General features: G+C 41.0%; 1 protein-coding gene and 2 long non-coding RNA genes across 6 annotated transcripts in view; 1 reads left to right on the top strand and 2 right to left on the bottom strand.

The window, feature by feature from the left end:
* Window positions 1–439: 439 nt before the first annotated feature.
* On the bottom strand, window positions 440–4484 carry LOC122232551. 2 transcript variants are annotated; one of them, XR_006209906.1, is made up of 4 exons: window positions 4292–4484; window positions 3128–3276; window positions 2475–2639; window positions 440–939 (listed from the first exon to the last, which is right to left on the bottom strand). It is a non-coding gene; the product is annotated as an uncharacterized LOC122232551 (long non-coding RNA). The 2 variants fall into 2 exon arrangements; XR_006209905.1 differs by lacking the exon at window positions 4292–4484 and adding an exon at window positions 4047–4138.
* A 3434-nt stretch (window positions 4485–7918) lies between these two features.
* Window positions 7919–15389, top strand: LOC122232553. The gene is made up of 2 exons (XR_006209910.1): window positions 7919–8165; window positions 15202–15389. It is a non-coding gene; the product is annotated as an uncharacterized LOC122232553 (long non-coding RNA).
* A 649-nt stretch (window positions 15390–16038) lies between these two features.
* The window catches only part of RBBP8 (RB binding protein 8, endonuclease), an 89853-nt gene continuing 87655 nt past the window's right edge, over window positions 16039–18236 (bottom strand). For all 3 annotated transcript variants that reach the window (XM_042962181.1, XM_042962182.1, XM_042962183.1), the window contains one exon: window positions 16039–16938. In XM_042962181.1, coding sequence (XP_042818115.1) covers window positions 16841–16938 — 98 coding nt within the window. In that variant the 3' untranslated portion in view covers window positions 16039–16840. The remainder of the gene's footprint in view (window positions 16939–18236) is intronic.

The raw sequence follows: 18236 nt of genomic DNA, 5'->3' as shown, positions 1-18236 counted from the left end.
TCAAAGGAATTGGATGATTAAACAGAGGAGGGAGACAAAACCCACACAGTAGTGGTTTATCTCTTTGAGAGATGAAGGCTATAGTTTTTTTTTTAACTTTTTAAATTTATTTTGAGAGAGAAAGCATGCTCATGAGCGGGGGAGGGGCAGAGAGAGAGAATCCCAAGCAGGCTCTGCACTGTCAATGAGGAGCCTGACAGGGGGCTTGAACCCCTAAGCTGTGAGACCATGACCTGAGCCAAAACCAAAAGTCAGACACCCAACCGAACCACCCAAGCACCCTGAAGGCTATGGTTTTTCATTTCAGTTTCTAATGAATAAAAAATATGCAATGTTTACATTGTTAGAGGACAAATAGAACCACGATATACATCTTAGTTTACACAGCTGAATTCGTGAACAATCATATTTCTCACATTTCCACATTGTTCCCCCTTGATGTTAGGATATTGCTAAGTGGTCATGTTTTAGTCTTTTGTTTTAGTATTTTGGGGGGAAAGTCTCACCATGACTCCCCACTGCCCTGTTCTCCTGTTTAAGGAGGCTTTCACGTGTTTGCTATGTGGAGAGTGAAGAAGGGGTATGCCGGGGAACATCTCTGGATAATTCAGCAGCTGTGTCAGGTTCACCTGGCTTCCCTCTCTTGTCTGGAACAAATGGGGTGTCCAGGAAGGCGAGTTGGGAGGATAGGTAGCACCGCTGAGCAGATACCTTGTACCTGAAATGCATACCCACCAGCTGAGCTATCGGCCTTCTGTGTGCTGCATCTGATAGAGGGTCAAACTGACCTCTCTTTCAAGTCCTGAGATCTGAAACCAGGTTGCGCACGTTTTGGAAAATGCCTTTGTGAGTGTTCTGGAAGTACTGATTTGGTCTTTCAGTTTTCATCCGGGTGTGGGAAGCCTGCTCCACATCTACCTGTAGTCTCTGCTGACTTCACTGTGAGCAAATAAGTAATGGCCAATTAATATCCATGAAATAAACTCACTTTTAAAAAATGGCAGTGTTTGAAATGACTCAATGGCCAAGTGATACTTGCTTTGTATCCCTCCTCCAGAGTTTGAGCATTCAGAAAGTAGGGAGGCTTCAGGGGCTTAGAGCTTTTGTGTCATTTGTGGGATTTGACATAGAGGTCCTGACTTAACGAGTGCCCATGGGCTGTGACGTCCCTACTGGATGCTCCTGCCTGGTGCAGCCCCGGCCACAGCCTGCAACACCTCTCCTGCTTTACTGCTTCCGGGCCTCTGCTCATATGACCCCTTTTCCTTCGTGCACCTCCCTCTCCCACCTTGCTCCCCCAGTCTGTCTATATCTTAACTACTCTTCAAGGCCCAACTCAAATTCGGACTTGTGCAAGAAGTTTTCTTTCATTATTATTTTTAAATATTTTTTAAGTTTTTATTTATTTATTTTGAGAGAAAGACAGAGTGAGAGTGGGAGGGGCAGAGAGAGAGAGAGAATCCTGAGCAGGCTCCACACTGTCAGTGTGAAGCACAATGTGGGGCTTGAACTCACAAACCGTGAGATCACGATCTGAGTGGAAACCAAGAGTGGGATGCTTAACCGACTAAGCCACCCAGGCGCTCCAAGAAGCTTTCTTTCTGATTCATCACCACTGTGTCTTCGACACGGACAATAATGGTAACAGTTCTCAATGATCAAATAGTCACTGTGTACCAGGCCCTAGAGTAAACTCCTGCAGCATCTCATTGGATGCTCATAATAACTTTGTTACTCGAGAGTGCAGAAAGTTTGGAGAATTTGAGTGCATTGGCCATGTCACACTCTAAATGGTGGAGCTAGGGATCCTGTCCCGGTTTGCCTGGCCCTGAAGGCCATGCTTTTTTCTTTGTTTTTTTTTTTTAAATTTTTTTAATGTTTATTTATTTTTGAGAGAGAGAGTGTGCACGCGCGAGCCAGTGGGGGAGGCGCAGAGAGAGAGGGAGACACAGTCCAAAGCAGGTTCCAGGCTCTGAGCTGTCAGCACAGAGCCCGACCTGGGGCTCAAACACGCGGACTGCAAGGATCATAACCTGAGCCGAAGTCGGATGCTTAACCCACTGAGCCACCCAGGCACCCCTGAAGGCCATACTTTTAACCCCTTCCAGTCTGGCCTCCTGAAAGGTGCTAATTATCTAATTGTGAGAAGCTGATGGAGCTAGGTGGCACTTCAAAGGTCATATTGTCCAATCCTCACTTTAGAGATGAGGAACCTAAAGCCCAAAGAGAAAAAGAGACCACGGAGGTAACACAGCCAAGTGTTGGCAGAGCCTGGACAAGCACCAGTTTTTCTGGTTCTCAGACTCCTTCATCACTTATTCATTCAAGAAACATATATGAAAGCCTTCTCTGTTTAAGGCACTGTGTTGGGCTTTGAGTATTTTTCCTGCTGTACCATTTGTGAGTTTAATGAATCCACACACAAAGTTGTTTTAAAATGGGATCAGAAAGAGTAAACCCTTGCCTCCTCTTACTGCGGCTTTGTGCAGAAGTGCGATGCACCACCGATGGCCTCAACACAGTGCCATTGTCATTGGTTGGACCCACACTCAGAGCAGCTGCGGTTCTGTAGAGAGGGTGTGTTGGAGACTGGAGGGGAGGGTGCTTGCTTACAGGGACACGTGGAGTGCAGAAAGGCCCTGTTTAGAAAGAGAATTGAATGCTGTTCAAGCAACTGTTTCAAGAGCAAGCATTAGAAAACAGGAAGCATGACTCCAAGTTTTGCCAACAAAGTCTAATCCAATTCCGGAAGACTTTATCCCTCTTCTGCTATTGTGTGTGGGTGTAAAAAAAAAGTCACCGGGCTTGCCTGAAGTGTCTCCCATCCTGACCCCGCTACTTGGCCGTATTATTGGTTTTGTTTTGTTTTGTTTTTCATCAGGTTTGTCTGAGGATCCCTGGGGGGTGGAGGGGGGATCCTTTGTTTGTCAACAAACCCTCTCATGTGAGCTGACAGGACTTGGGGCCCACGATGAGGTTTGGGAAATTGGAAGGAAAGAAAATGCCATCAAACTGCAATGTCAAACAGTAATGTCAGCACATACTAGATCAGGATAAAGATAGACATGCACATTGATGTAATGGAGAAAGAGGGTTACCAGATCAGCAGTACTTGACTGCAACTTACCACATGCCACTCAAGCAAGGGTGACTGACCCGATCGCATGCAAATAGGCCTTTTGCAAGTGTTTCCAGTGGGGACTCACAGGCACAGAAGCAGTAGCTGAGGTACAGGTCCCCTGCTGTCCATTACATTCTGGTGCAGCCTATGGGGATCTAGAAAGACCAGACATTAGTCTTTAGGGGAGGGACTCTGAGCCTTTATTGGTGAGGCTTTTATGCTTCATGGTTGGGAATCTCAGTCTGCCCCAGGTAGACCACCCTCCACTACCAACACCTCCTCCCCCACACCCCCACTCCTCCTTAGCCCCCAGCTAATACAAACTTCCTGAGAAGTAGGGACAAGGAGGCTATAATTATAACCAATTATCCACCTGCCCTAAGGGATCATCCTGTCATCATGCCCTGTAATCTAGTACCTCTGTTACTAGAAGAAGCCTCTGGTAATCCTCTGCAGGTAATGTTCCCCACCCAGACTCTTCTGAGGGTACACTCCCAATCTAACATAAGCTTCCCAGACTCTTCTCTTCTGTCTACAGCCAAACCTTGGTGACTCCATGCAAGCCAATTGCTTTAAATAGCTCCTGGAGGTAGAAGCCCCCCAAACTGTTATCTCCTGACTTAGACTCTTGTCTGAAGTTCAGAGCCATATGTTCGGTTGGCTACCTAATGCTTCTATTTGGAAGCCTGATGGGCATCTCAGTGTTAACCTGTGCAAGACAAATTTCCTGTCACGCCATCCCATATCTGCTTCTTCTCCTTTTTCACCCAGATGCACAAATTAGAAACTTTGGAGCTATCCTTGACTCATTTCCCTTCCATCCTTTTAAGTTACCAGGTGACACCTAGGTCAACTCCATTGCGAGGCCTCATAAACCACCACCTCTCACCACCCGGTGCAAAAATCTAAGACTCCCCACTCCTACTTTTGCCGCCTATGATCTCATCCTCTTCTCACATCAGCTTGAATAATCCTTTTAAACAGGCCAGGGCAAAGCACATCCCCTCCCCTAGTGGTTTGTCATCTCACTTAGACGAAAATCCAGTCCTTTCTGGGCACAAAGCACTGTAGCATCTTGTCCTTGCCTTCCTTTGTGACCACATTTCCCACCAGATACCCCCATGTGCTTTGCTCCAGGTAGTGAGGACTCAGCACACTACAGGCTCCTACCTTAAAGCCCTTCTGTTGCTGTTCCATTTGGAAAACTCTTCCCCCAGATATTCCTGTGGTTCAGTTCCTTACTTAATTCTGATCGCCTTACTGTGAGGGCTTCTCTGAAGGCTCCTATCAAAATAGTCCCTGCCGCCTTATAGAATATAACTCGGAGAGCAGGGACTTGTCCTCTCTTGCTCTCTGCTGAATCACCAGCACCTACAACAGTGACAAGGACATGGACACTTCGTAAATATTTGTCAAACGGATGAGAAAATGAATGAATGAATGAATGAATGAATGTCTCTTCAGAGTACAAGCAAATGTGAAATGAAGTCTAGACTTCTGAGAAAAAGTGGGGAGGCATTGTGATTTTCCTTACCATCTTGGTAATAAGTTCTTCAGTGTGAATTTCTGCTTTCAGATATTCTTATTTTAGTTGATTAAATTAATTAACATTTTATTAAATTAACTAATTTTTTAAAGAGATTTTAAGTAATCTCTACATCCAATGTGGGGCTCAAACTTACAACTCTGAGATCAAGAGTTGCACACTCCAGTGACCCAGCCAGCCAGATACCACTAAGTAATTAATAATTAATTAATTAATTAATTATTTTTAAAAAGTAGGCTCCATGCTCAGTGTGGGGCTTCCACGCACAACCCCAAGGTCAAGAGTTGCATGCTCTACCGACTGAGATAGCCAGGCGTTCCTCATTAATTAATATTTTAAAAGGTGTTATTAAAGTGGAAATGGTTTTCAAAAAGAACACAGGTATTTCAGGCTCCTAAGTGTTTAATTCTGATTTTATTTTTAAAAACACCTTTAAAATTATTAAAAGCCTCGGGGCGCCTGGGTGGCTCAGTCGATTAAGCGGCTGACTTCGGCCCAGGTCATGATCTCGCGGTCTGTGAGTTCGAGCCCCGCGTCGGGCTCTGTGCTGACAGCTCAGAGCTTGGAGCCTGTTTCAGATTCTGTGTCTCCCTCTCTCTGACCCTCCCCCGTTCATGCTTTGTCTCTCTCTCTGTCTCAAATAAACGCTAAAAAAAAAAAAAAAATTAAATTATTAAAAGCCTATAATTTAAAAAAATATGCCATGTTATACATAAATGTGTAATAAAGTGAAGAACATGGAGTTAACTTGTACTGCTAGATTAACTCAAATTTTGTGGCAACTCAGAATACAACTTTCCCCACTATCTCTGGGCATATATTAGATGTTCTTTAAAAACAAATGTGGCATCAATTAGAAAGTTTACACAAGCCTTTAAAAAAATTTGGCCTGGTTATGTCTGCTCACAGAAAACTGTGCAGCTAACACACTACACATCACAGCTGTACTATATATATTGTAACATAGTTGGGACACCTGAGTGGTTCAGTCGGTTGAGCGTCCAACTTTAACTCAGGTCATGATCTCACCGTGAGTTTGAACCCCACATTGGGCTCGATCCTGTCAGCCTGTCAGCGCAGAGCATGCTTCTGATCCTAAGTCCCCATGTCTCTGCCCCTCACCTGCTTGCGATCTCCCAAAAATAAATATTTTTTTTAAAAAAAGAAAGAAACATAGCAAGCGAGACTCAGGTGCATTTGCTGTCATCAATATAATCCATCAGACAAGTGAGTATTTTTTATAAATGTTTAATTTTGAGAGAGAAAGAGAGTGAGAGAGCAAGCACAGGGGAGGCGCAGAGAGAGAGAACCCCAAACAAGCTCCATGCTGTCAGCATGAGATCATGAACTGAGCCACCCAGGCGCCCAGACAAGTGAGTATTAATGCACACAGTTTTGGCTACTTATGTGGCTTGTTATATTTATGAAAAGAAATATAAGCCCTTGTTAGGTATTGTAAATGATTCACCTTTGTCTTGAAATTGCTTTATCACTCTTCTTCAAGACTCTGTATTAGTCTTAATAGAATAGTGTCCTATGATACAAGACGGAGGCTAAAAATGTTTTCCATTGACAACAACTTACCTATGTGGATCCAGATGATCTTGATGCTGAGCAATCAAAATACAGAAATAACTTTTATGCTAAATCAAGTTGGCATAACATTGCAGCTGTCATTTATCACTCCAAATTTCAAGTTTACCTCTTCATCTGTAGAAAAGAAAGACAATCATATACCCCAAATGTATTTATGATGAAAGGTTGGATTAGATCATTTCTAGCATTCACTTTTTACCCTGTGATACTTTGAAACTCTCCACCAAATGCATGCTCAGCAGGACATTTTGTTGTTGTTGTTGTTGTTGTTGTTGTTGTTGTTGTTGTTGTTTTACCTTTGATTTCTTTTTTAAAAAAAGTTTTATTTAAGTAATCTCTCCACCTCACATGGGGCTTGAACTCACAACCTCAAGACCAAAAGTTGTGCACACTTCCGACCAAGCCAGCCAGGTGCCCGTATCTGTGATTTTCTTGAGCTTGATGCTAACTTCCTATCAAATCCACTTGATAAAATATATGACAATCAGTATATTACATCCATATTTACTATTTCCAGTGTTCTTCATTCCTCCCTATACTTCCATGTTTTTGCTTGCAGTTAGTTTCCTTTGACCTCAAGGACTTAAGATAGTATTTTACTGCAAGTCTGCTGGTGATGAATTTTCTCAGCTTTTCTTTGAAAATATATTTTTCTTTCACTTTTGAAAGAGACTTTGAGCACAGAATTCTAGGTTATCAATTATTTTTTTCAGCAATTTAAAGTTGTCATCCCACTGTCACCTGGCTCCCAGTTTAAGAAATCAGCCATCTTATTGTTATTTGAAGTTAATGAATTTTTCCCTTTTCTGTGTGCTTTTAAGATTTTTCGCATGACTTCTAGCATCTCACCATTATGTGGTCAGATGTGGTTTGATTTGTGTGTCTGCTGCTTGGGGTTTGAAGAGCCTCTTGAATTTGGGTTGATGTCTTTTGTTTGTTTTGAAAAAGGCTCAACAGAGTCGTACCATGGCTTCTGCCCATTCTCTGAGAGTCCAATTACACGTACGTTCGAATTCTTCAATGTGTCCCATGTCTCTCAGTCTCCTTGCTTTATCTTCCTTGTTTTTTAATCTCTTTGCTTCAGTTTGGATATTTTCTATTAACCCCTATTCCAGTTTACTGATTTTGTCTTCTGCTGTATCTAAAGCCGTCAATTGAGTTATCAATTTCAGATATTCTAAGTTTCAGTTCTAGAATTTCCTTTGGATTTTTAAAATATTATAATTTTCTGGTGAAAGTCTCTAAAAATCAATTTTCTCAAATTTTCTTTTCTTAAGCATAGTAATCAGTGATCTTTAAGTGTTTGTGTATTAACTCTAGTATCTGGATCACTTGTGAGTCTGTTTTCCTCCCTCCTCCATATGTATGGAATATATAACTGAAACTGTCTTTTGGCTTCTCTAGAATTTTTTAAATTGAATGTTGAACACTGTGAGGCTCCAGATACGAGGTTATATTCCTTCAGAGAGGAGTCACACTTTCCTCTGATAGGCAGGGTGGGGACTGACCACCCAACCAAGGACTGGGTGGGGGGCAAGTGGGCTGGCGAGGCAAAGCCTGCCCTTGTTAAGCCCATTCTGACATCACAGCCATCCTGGTCTTTCAACGAAGAGTCTGGGGCATTAATTGGGCATCTTCTCATGGTAGGTCTTGAACTTTATTGTTGGTTTCCTTAGCACAGTGAATCTGTTGAAAACTGTCTCTTAAATTTTTTCACTGTGGTAAAATATAAATAAAATACACCATTTTAACCATTTTCCCCGGAAGAGGTTTTACTTCAACATTTGACAAACATCTTAAGGGCAAAGTTGTAACGAGGCCCAAGTTTCTGGTGTTGTCACTGCAGCCTTGTGAGACGACTAGCAGTTCAGCTGGGTTCTCGGATTCCCAGTAGCAACACTGGTAGGTGAAGCCTTGACCGCTCAGCCTCCTGCCCCATGAAAATACTGTCAGCAGAATTCAGCTTGCCTCATCAAGCCTTCTCCCCTCCCTCTAGCCTTAGAATCTCTATTTGGGGGCACCTGGGTAGCTCAGTTGGTTAAGCACCTGACTCTTGATTTTGGCTCAGGTCGTGTTCTCATGGTTGTGAGGTTGAGCCCTGAGTTGGGCTCCATGTTTGGCATGGAGTCTGCTTAACATTCTCTCTCTCTCTCTCTCTCTCTTTCTCTTTCTCTCTCTCAGTCTCTCCCTCTGCCCCTCTTCCCAGCTTGTGCTCTCTCTTAAAAAAAAAAGAAAAGAAGAGAAAAAGAATCCCTGTCTGGTGTTGCTCCAACAGATCTCAACTGCATTTAAATAATGATTTTTATTGCATGGATCCTACCTGGAAACCTGAATAACTTTAATTTTAGGAGCTTTTTCTAGCTTGCCTCTATCTTTATTTTCCCAAGAACTATTGACTTAAGTTGGTAGGCCATTGCCTGGATCACTGGAAATCCATATTATCCTTCATATTTTGAGTGTGCTTTTTCTCCTAAATATCTTACCAAGATAGACTGATGGTCTATGGTTGGTCTGAATTTCATCTTTTATTTGTTCTGCCAGTCTTTGGTGGAAATCTTAATGGACACTGAAAGGGCCCAGAGTCAGTAAGCACAAATGATGATTATCTGAGCGACTAAGTGAATAAAGGATAAAAGAAAAGAAAACAAAAGGCAGATCTCTTAGACAAATCTCCAACTGGATGATAATGTGGGCTCCTGAGCTTCAGTGGACAGTAACACATAGTGGGGAAATGCATTAGAAAGGACATTCCAAGCCAACTATTGCAGCCCTATAAAATACTCCTGTCTATGATTTAATAAATTACTTTTGGGTAAATATCTACTATGCCATTGTTGCTGAATTCTTCAATGTGTAAAAAAAAGAAAACTCACTTTAGAATTATGAATGAATTCATTCCTGTTTTTTTTTTTAAATTTTTTTTAACGTTTATTTATTTATTTTTAAGACAGAGAGAGACAGAGCATGAATGGGGGAGGGTCAGAGAGAGAGGGAGACACAGAATCGGAAGCAGGCTCCAGGCTCTGAGCTGTCAGCACAGAGCCTGATGCGGGGCTCGAACTCACGGACCGTGAGATCATGACCTGAGCCGAAGTCGGACGCTTAACCGACCAAGCCACCCAGGCGCCCCCTGTTTTTTAAAGTTGTACAATTATAAATACTGTGTGGAACAAGGGTCTCTCCTCATTTCCAGTGGGAGACCTCGTCTGATTCTTACTTCATAATGTCCCTTGTAACCACTGAGTTGGTGATAGGGTGTCATATTCATCTTTGGATTCTCAGAACTACCACAGTTTTGGTATGCAACAACCATGAAGGGGTTGCTTAAAATTTTTTCCCCATTCCTACTGCCATCATCTTGACCTAAGTGCTCTTTGTGCTTGGAATATTTTAACAGATTACTAAATTTTTTTCTTGCACACTTGATGCCTCAATACCCCCGCCTACCCCCCTCCCCAAATTTCATTTCACATCTATTGCTAACCTAATAATTCTACCTAAATTAATGCATTACTATCCAGCCCAAAGTATTTTTAGTCGGGGGATGCTAGAAATTTAAAATTTTGCTACTTAGTTTTCTCTGTTGTTCTGAGCAAAATTTCTTAGATTTGCCTCATCCTAATGGTCTGGAACTTTTTAAACCTATAAATGCTCAGGCTACACCTGAATCAAAATCCCCACAGGAGGAGCCTGAGAATCTCTATTTATCGAGCATCTGGGTGACTTTTATGATTAGGTGCTTGTGATCCTTGGACCAGCAGCATTAGCATCACCTAAGAACATGTAAAAGATGTAAATTTTTTTTGAGGTGAGGGGCCCAGATAGTTGTGGCTTAATAGCCTTCCGGGTGATTTTGATGTATACTAAAGTTTGAATAACATTGAACTAGCCTCTAACAGTGACTTAAAGGCAGTAGTTCTCAAATCTGGCTGCACCTAAGGAGCTTTAAAAAAAATCCTGATGCCTAGACCTTACTCCCGGATACTTTAGTTTAATTGGTCTGGCATATGGCCAACATTTGACTGGAATATCATGGATATGGAGGCTGATGTCCCCTGTCATCCATAATTCATTTCACAATTTTGTATTTATCTAGTCTTGCTGATTGAATTTATAAGTAAAGGTTTATTAAATTTGAATGCTTGAAATAAACTTAGGCCTTTAAAATATCATTGTTTATCAGGGATCTGTGTAAGATTTAGTTCAAAAGAAATTTTTTTTTTAATTTGAGGGTTGGGGAGGGACAGTGGGAGAGAGAATCTTAAGCAGGGTCCACACTCAGCGTTGGAGTGCAATATGGGGCTTGATCCTACGACCCTGGAATCATGACCTGAGCAGAAATCAAGAGTCAGACAGTCATCCAACTGAACCACCCAGCCCCACATATGAGATTTAATAAAGGGATGTTACTAATGGTTTGAAAACCATAGGACTGCAGACTCAAGTCTAAACTCTTTAGTCTTGCCTTTAAGACATAGTGTACTGCCAGGGTGGCTGACTGGCTCAGTTGGTAGAGTGTGCAACTCTTGATCTTGGGTTGTGGGTTCGAGCCCAGACGTTGGGTGTGGAGATTGCATAAGGATAAAATCTTAAAAAAAAAAAAAAAAGTGTACTGCCTCTTTTAGTAATACTGCATAGCTCTACACCCTAGCTATAACACTTATCTAGAAAGTATGCCTCTAGCACTTAGGAAGGGGAAAGCACCATACTGAAGTCCCAAACTACATTCTACTTCAAGCCCACTGAGATCTTGGCAAGTCACTAATTCTCTTTGGGCTTCTATTTCCCCATTATAAAGGGAGGGGATACAATCCAATTCTCTCCAAGGCCCCTTTTGACTCAGTATATTAGTATTTACACATTCAGGTGAATTTCCCAACTTATATTGCATTATCTTTTCCTTGCTGCTTCTCTAGGTTAATTTATCCTTAGGCAGTCTGAGTTCTAATGATCCTTTTTTTTTTTCTTTTTTTCTTTTTTGGCACTCAGTCTAAGGTTCTTCAATCTCTCAGGCATCTTTCCACATTTATGTCTGGTGTCCTACTGGGTAATAACAAGATCTCACATATCTCCTCATATCCCCAAATGCCTAGCATATGGCAAATACATATTTGTAATGTTTTTAAGACCATGATATACTGCCTCTGCCAATTGGTTTTATGCCAACAATAGCTACGTTGAAAGTTCATTTTTGCCCAATGAGCCTACAACTTTATGTACTAAAGTTTCCCAATTCATATCCTATTCATCCTAGAAATTTTCTCTTATCATAGTCCTTCCTGTTCATACCCTACTTTCCAGTGATTATTCTCCAAAAACAGCTCTCTTCTGGCCTCTGCTGGTGTGATAAACAATTGTTTCATTAATTCTTTGTGCTCAAGAACTCAAGTGTAAGGACACTGGAGTTTCCTAAGGAACCTTTCTAACAGCATCGACTCAGCAGAGAAAGATTTTGAAATGTCTCTTAAACTGCTAGGCTTGCTGAGAACAGACAGCTGGTAAAATTTGAGATGCATTTCAATTTTTTTAAATGTTTATTTTTGAGAGAGAAAGAGCGGGAGCATGGGAGGGGCAGACAGAGAGGGAGGTAGAATCTGAAGCAGGCTCCAGGCTCTGAGCTGTCAGCACAGAGCCCAATGTGGGGCTCAAACCCCCAGACCACGAACGAGATCATTACTGGAGCTGAAGTTGGACACTTAACTGACTGAGCCACCCAGGTGCTCCTGAGATGTATTCCAAATGCTTATTTCTGAAGTAGTATTTTTCAAAAAAATCCCACGCAGTTATGTTAATATGTCAGGATTAACAGAGTAAGTTTCTTTGGTGTTTCTTTAAAAGTTGGCTCCTTTGGAGGAAATTTGTAAAATTTTGCCAGATTCTGATACTGTACTTAGTATTGTGCATGGTAAAGATAAATTTGTTAAGTAAATGTATTAGTGTTATTTGGCTTATGTAAGACTATTCTCTTTGTAACTAATTAAGAATTGAAGACAATCTGAGGAGGAATCTTCGCAGTTTTTCAGTTATTCCTTTTAGAGGGCCCAAGAGTGTGCTCTATGCATTTTTATTTAAAAACAATTAAAAAAAAATTTTTTTTTTAACATTTATTCATTTTTGAGACAGAGAGAGACAGAGCATGAACGGGGGAAGGTCAGAGAGAAAGGGAGACACAGAATCTGAAACAGGCTCCAGGCTCTGAGCTGTCAGCACAGAGCCCGACGCGGGACTCGAACTCACAGGCCCTGAGATCATGACCTGAGCCGAAGTCGGACGCCCAACTGACTGAGCCACCCAGGCGCCCCTAAAAACAATTTTTTTAAAAGAAGTAAACTCTACTCCCAATGTAGGGCTTGAACCCCAAATCAAGAATTGCCTGCTCTATTGACTCAGTCAGCGAGGTACCCCCTTTATGCATTTTTTTTTTTTTTTTTTTTGGATAGAGACAGCAAGTACAGGAGGGGCTGAGGGAGAGGGAGAGAGAGAATCTAAGCAGGCTCCACACCCAGTGTAGAGCCCGATGTAGGGCTCGATCTCACCAACAGTGAGATCATAACCTGAGCCAAAATCAAGTCAGACGCTTAACCAACTGGGCCACCCAGGCACACCCCACCAGGCATTTTTAAACACAGATGCTAGACGCAGTTTGTCTTGAGTTTCTAATACACTCTGAGCCTACCAATAGCAGCCTTTCTTGTTGGACTTTGGGAAAAATTTTCACGATAATGAAAGGCATTAGAAAATGTTTTTCATTTTGTGCTCCTCCAAGACAATAGGCCTTCTATGTATGTTTGGGTACCCATGATTAACTCATTCAAACTACTGCCTTTGACAATCTTTGGTTTCACATGGTTTCATCAGGATACCCGCTTATCAAAGGCAGGAAAGGTGTTACTCCTACGTTAAGTGCTGACACACAGGTTTTGCATGTTTTCAAAGTTTAAAATCAGAGGTCTTTGGGGTGCTTGGCTGGCTCAGTTGGTGGAACATCTGACTTTTGATGTCAGGGTCATGAGCTTGAGCCCCATGTTGAGTGTGAAGATTACTTAAAAAAATCTTTTATTTAAAAAAATGTTTATTTATTTTGAGAGAGAATGAACACGAGCATGGGAGGGGCAGAGAGAGAGGGAGAGAGAATCCCAAGCAGGCTCTGCACTGTCAGCACGGAGCCCGACACAGGGCTCAATTTCACTAACTGTGAGATCATGACCTGAGCTGAAATCAAGAGTCAGACACTTAACCAACTAAGCCACCCAGGTGCCCCCAAAATAAAATCTTTTACAAAAGCTTACAGCCAACCTGAAACTATATATAGTGATTGACGCAGATTTGTTATTAAAATATTATCTAACATGTATACTGCTTTACAAATGAATAATGCCCTCTTAAATACATAGCATCTTTTTAAAGGTTTTTTAAAAATTATTTTTAAGTACTCTCTACACCCAACGTGAGGCTCAAACTCACAACTCCGATATCATGAGTCTCATGCTCCACTGACAGAGCCAGCCAGGCACCCCTATGTTATCTTTTTAAGTCTGAGAATGTACTATGTGTCATGAAATAGTTTTGCATTTAAATACATCCTTCTAACTCAAGTGTTATTTATTTTTTAATTTTTAAAATTTTTATTTTTAAAATATAACTTATTGTCAAGTTAGCTCACATACAGTGTACACAGTGCTCTTGGTTTCAGGGGTAGATTTCCGTGATTCATCCCTTACATACAACACCCAGTGCTCAACCCAAGAAATGCCCTCCTCAATGCCCATCACCCATTTTCCCCTCCCCCGCCCCTTAACCCTCAGTTTGTTCTCTGTATTTAAGAGTCTCTTGTAGGTTTGCCTCCCTGTTTGAAACCATTTTTTCCCCTTCCCTTGCCTCATGGTCTTCTGTTAAGTTTCTCAAGTTCCACATATGCTAACTCAAGTGTTTTTAAAAAGTGTCTGTTTTATTACTGGTCAATAGCAGATAGAGCTGGTCAATAACAGATAAAATGGGATAGGGAACTCAGTTTACTCAACCTCACAGGTTGACTGAAATGAAATATGCTGGTTATACATGGTTGGATTACTGTAAACTATCAGGTAGACAATCTCTTGCTTCCTGTCTCTGCTTAAACTGCCTTTTAAAAGGGAAAATCCAGGGGTCCTAAATGGCTCAGTCGGTCGAGCATCTGATTTTGATTTCGGCTCAGGTCATGATCTCATGATCCATGGGATTGAGCCTAGCGTTGGGTTCTGTGCTGGCAGTGTGGAGCCTACTTGGGATTCTCTCTCCCTCACTCTCTGCCCCTCCCCCCTTCGCTCTTCCTCTCTCTCAAAATAAAAATAAATATTTAAACAATAAATAAAAAGGAAAATCCACTGGAGGTATAGAGCTCTAACTGCACATCCTACGGTACCCTGTTCAAATCCAGGTGTCTCTCAGACTCCTGGCCTTTAGAAGCACTACACTATAGTGGATACAAACTCTGATTCTGGAATTAGGCAATCTTGGGCTTTAATTTCATTTCTTAGTTATTGGAGGTAACCAAGTGACAATTCTGGCCATTGAGAAATAGGGAAAGTAACTGGGTAGGGACTTCTGGAAACCCTTTTGTTTGTTTGTTTCTTTGTTTGTTTATTGAATGATCTCTACACCCACAACCTCGAGATCAAGAGTTGCATGCTCTTATTTTTATTTAAGTTTATTTATTTTGAGAGGGAGAGAGAGAGGATCCCAGGCAGGCTCTGCACTGTCAGTGCTGAGCCTGACGTGGGGCTCAAACTCACAAACCATGAGATCACAACCCGAGCTGAAACCAAGAGTTGGGCACTCAACTGACTGAGCCACTCAGGTGTCCCCTTTTATTTTCAAGTTTATTTATTTAAGTGGAAAACGTTTTAAAGAGGGACAAAAACAAATGACATATGCTTTCTTTTCCCTTCCTTCTGTCTAGAACACGGACGTGATGCTAGAGGTGGCATAACTATTTTATAGTGACAAGGATGAAGGTCACTTACAAAGTATGAAAGCCACAAGAATCCGGATCCGTGAGGGCATCATGGGGCTGCATTACCAGCCTTGGACTGCTGACCTCCAGACTTTTTAATGCGAGAAAAATAAAACCAGTCACTTGTTGTTTAATTTGTTTTTTGGGTCCATTTTTTTGCAGCTTAACGTTAAGCCGACACATAAATTCACAAGATTATTTGAGGATTAAAAGAGAAAAATCTATGTGAAGAGCATAACACAGCTTCTGGCATATAGCAAGTTACCAATGAATGGTTGCTATTATTTTGGAGAGATTGGTTCACTGCCAGCAGAGAACAAAAATCAAACATAGGATAAACCATTTGGGAAGGGAAGACAAGTGCTGAATAGAAGCTAGGACAGGGTTGTAAAAAAATTCACATCACATTCAGAGCCAAACCATGCACATAAGGGGTCTGACGTATAGTAGGTACTCAGTATATGTGATTTCTCTGGTGATCCTCTCTCTGAGAACACAAATTGATGTCACTTGTTCACATGAGAACCTTGACACATGAAGAAGATGAGATTAAGCAGAGATGTTTAGGAACTCTGAGTTTTATCTACACAGTTAGATTTTATTGAGGCATTCCATTCAGTGTCTCATGTACTCCTGCTTGAGCAGTACTGTCAAGATATGGATTAGAGAGACACTAAAAAAAGACACTGATAAAATGCCACCAGTAACAGTGGATGACACAGATGTGGTCTGTCATTTTGATGACTCAGACACTAGGTCCTAGAGGAACAGAAATTTGCTGAATCGAGAGATCTGTTTTATTGCCAAATTGGAAGTTAATAATATTAGTCAACCCAGAGAAAAAAATACAACTGAACTAGAACACATGCGCAGAGAACCTGACACATTCAGCTTGAAAACTTTAGAAAAGTATGATGAAGAGACTGTGAAGACCTGGAATAGGATGATCAGATCAGAGGACTGTGTTAATTTATAATATATGAAAAAGGAAAAAAGGTTGATACTTGTGGTTGAGTCTCTAAAAGAATTCACTATGGAGTAGGAGCTCATTTTTAAGTCAAAAAAAGAAAGAAGCTGGAAAGTTAAAAGGACTACTAAAATTTAGCCTTTTTTTTTTTTTTTTAAATACTTAAATGTCAGATACTGGAATGACCTACAGAGGAGCAACTGATGAAGGGAAGGAAAATTTGTAATGATTAGCACAAAGCCACTGTTGAATGTAAGTATCAAGGGAAGGTTGAGTGAAAAGACCTAAAAGGCAACAAATCAGAGACTACAACTATCATATTTTCAAAACTGTAATTAGGTATTACCAAATAAAGTAAATAACTCTTAAGTTAGAGTGCAAAATGAAAACACCTTATTGTTTTAAAGATGCAAAAGCAAGAAAATATAACATAAGCGTATCCACATTTTAAATAGTTGTTTGTGTGGTGGGTAAATGCCATTTAAAAACACTTTCAATAGAAAAACGATTTATAAGTCAGTTTACAGAAGATCAAAAAAAAATCAATGTTTAATCCCAACTTTAACTATAAATAACTAAAAAGAAACATTGTCCTCCATCCTGTTTTTGCTTCAACATCTATGTCTTCTGCTCCTTGCCTTTTGGAGAAAACATTGCATTGTAAGGCTGCCGTCTTTTGGGACGAGGACAAGGATCAAGATCTTCCTTAATGTAACCTTAAAAACAAACGACAAATTTAGAAGACTGTATTTGCACCATGCTTCTCTTTCAGCATGTACTCACTAAAACTGTCTTATTTAATGCCTTCTAAGTTTACATGAGCCTGTGATTATTAGCTGTGTGATGTTAATGCATGATTTCACTACTCAGCATCAGTCTCCTCTTTGATACTAACAATAACCGCAAACATTTATCAAACGTATTATATACATTACCTCAGCTAATGCTCACATCCCTTTGAAGTAGCTTCCACTATACCTACTTCACAGATGAGGTAATGGAGACCCAAGGAAGTTAAAGAACTTGCTCAAGTTCACAAAGCTATGACGGGGAAGAGCTGGGACCTTGCCCAAGATTGGTCTAACCCCCAGAACCAGAGTTCTGAAGTACTTTCCTAGTCTGCCTCCTACAGGTTGCAAATGGGAACAAATAGCTAAACAAGAACAGTCTGCTATTATGATAATTGCAGGTGCTTATCAAAAAGACTTTCTGCAGCAGCTACTTCTTTAGATGATGTGCCTGTGCCCCAGTACTCTTGAACTACCTAATTCTCCTAGTGTCTTGAGTCATGCGGTATGCGCTCTGCTATACCCCCTTAGGCCATGGTAGGCACACAATAACAGGCTCTATCCAGATTGTTTAATTTTATGTGAAGACCAGGCAGTGGCATCCGTCAAAAGGAACTTAATTTGGCTTATTAATGGGGAAAGTGAAAATATGGTAATAGCTACAGGAGACTTGGCATCTTATGGAAAAACTATCTTACCACTAAATATCTGGGGCTTCAAAGCTGTATACATTCTCAAATCATATTAAATGTAAATGCTACACTTGAAGGAATTAGTTCCAACAGCTTCCAAACAAAGGTCCTTTTCACTCAGATGTGGTTTATAAAGACCCAGCATTCTAGATAAGTGAGGTTTTAAAATCTAAAATCCAGACTAGTCACTTTATTTTATTTTTTTTAATTTTTTTTTTTTTTTAACGTTTATTTATTTTTGAGACAGAGAGAGACAGAGCATGAACGGGGGAGGGTCAGAGAGAGGGAGACACAGAATCCGAAACAGGCTCCAGGCTCTGAGCTGTCAGCACAGAGCCCGACGCAGGGCTCGAACTCACAGACCGTGAGATCATGACCTGAGCTGAAGTCAGCCACTTAACCGACTGAGCCACCCAGGCGCCCCAAGACTAGTCACTTTAAAAAGATTCTCTTTTTTTATAGGTAATTTTTAAAAATAACTTCGGACAATTCAAGTTGCCTGATTTAAAAAAAAATTTTTTTTAATGTTTATTC

This window comes from Panthera tigris, chromosome D3 (genome assembly GCF_018350195.1).
Source record: "Panthera tigris isolate Pti1 chromosome D3, P.tigris_Pti1_mat1.1, whole genome shotgun sequence".
Classification (NCBI taxonomy): domain Eukaryota; kingdom Metazoa; phylum Chordata; class Mammalia; order Carnivora; family Felidae; genus Panthera; species Panthera tigris.
Note: the sequence above shows the minus strand (reverse complement) of the source record. Positions and strands in the feature narration are given on the sequence as shown.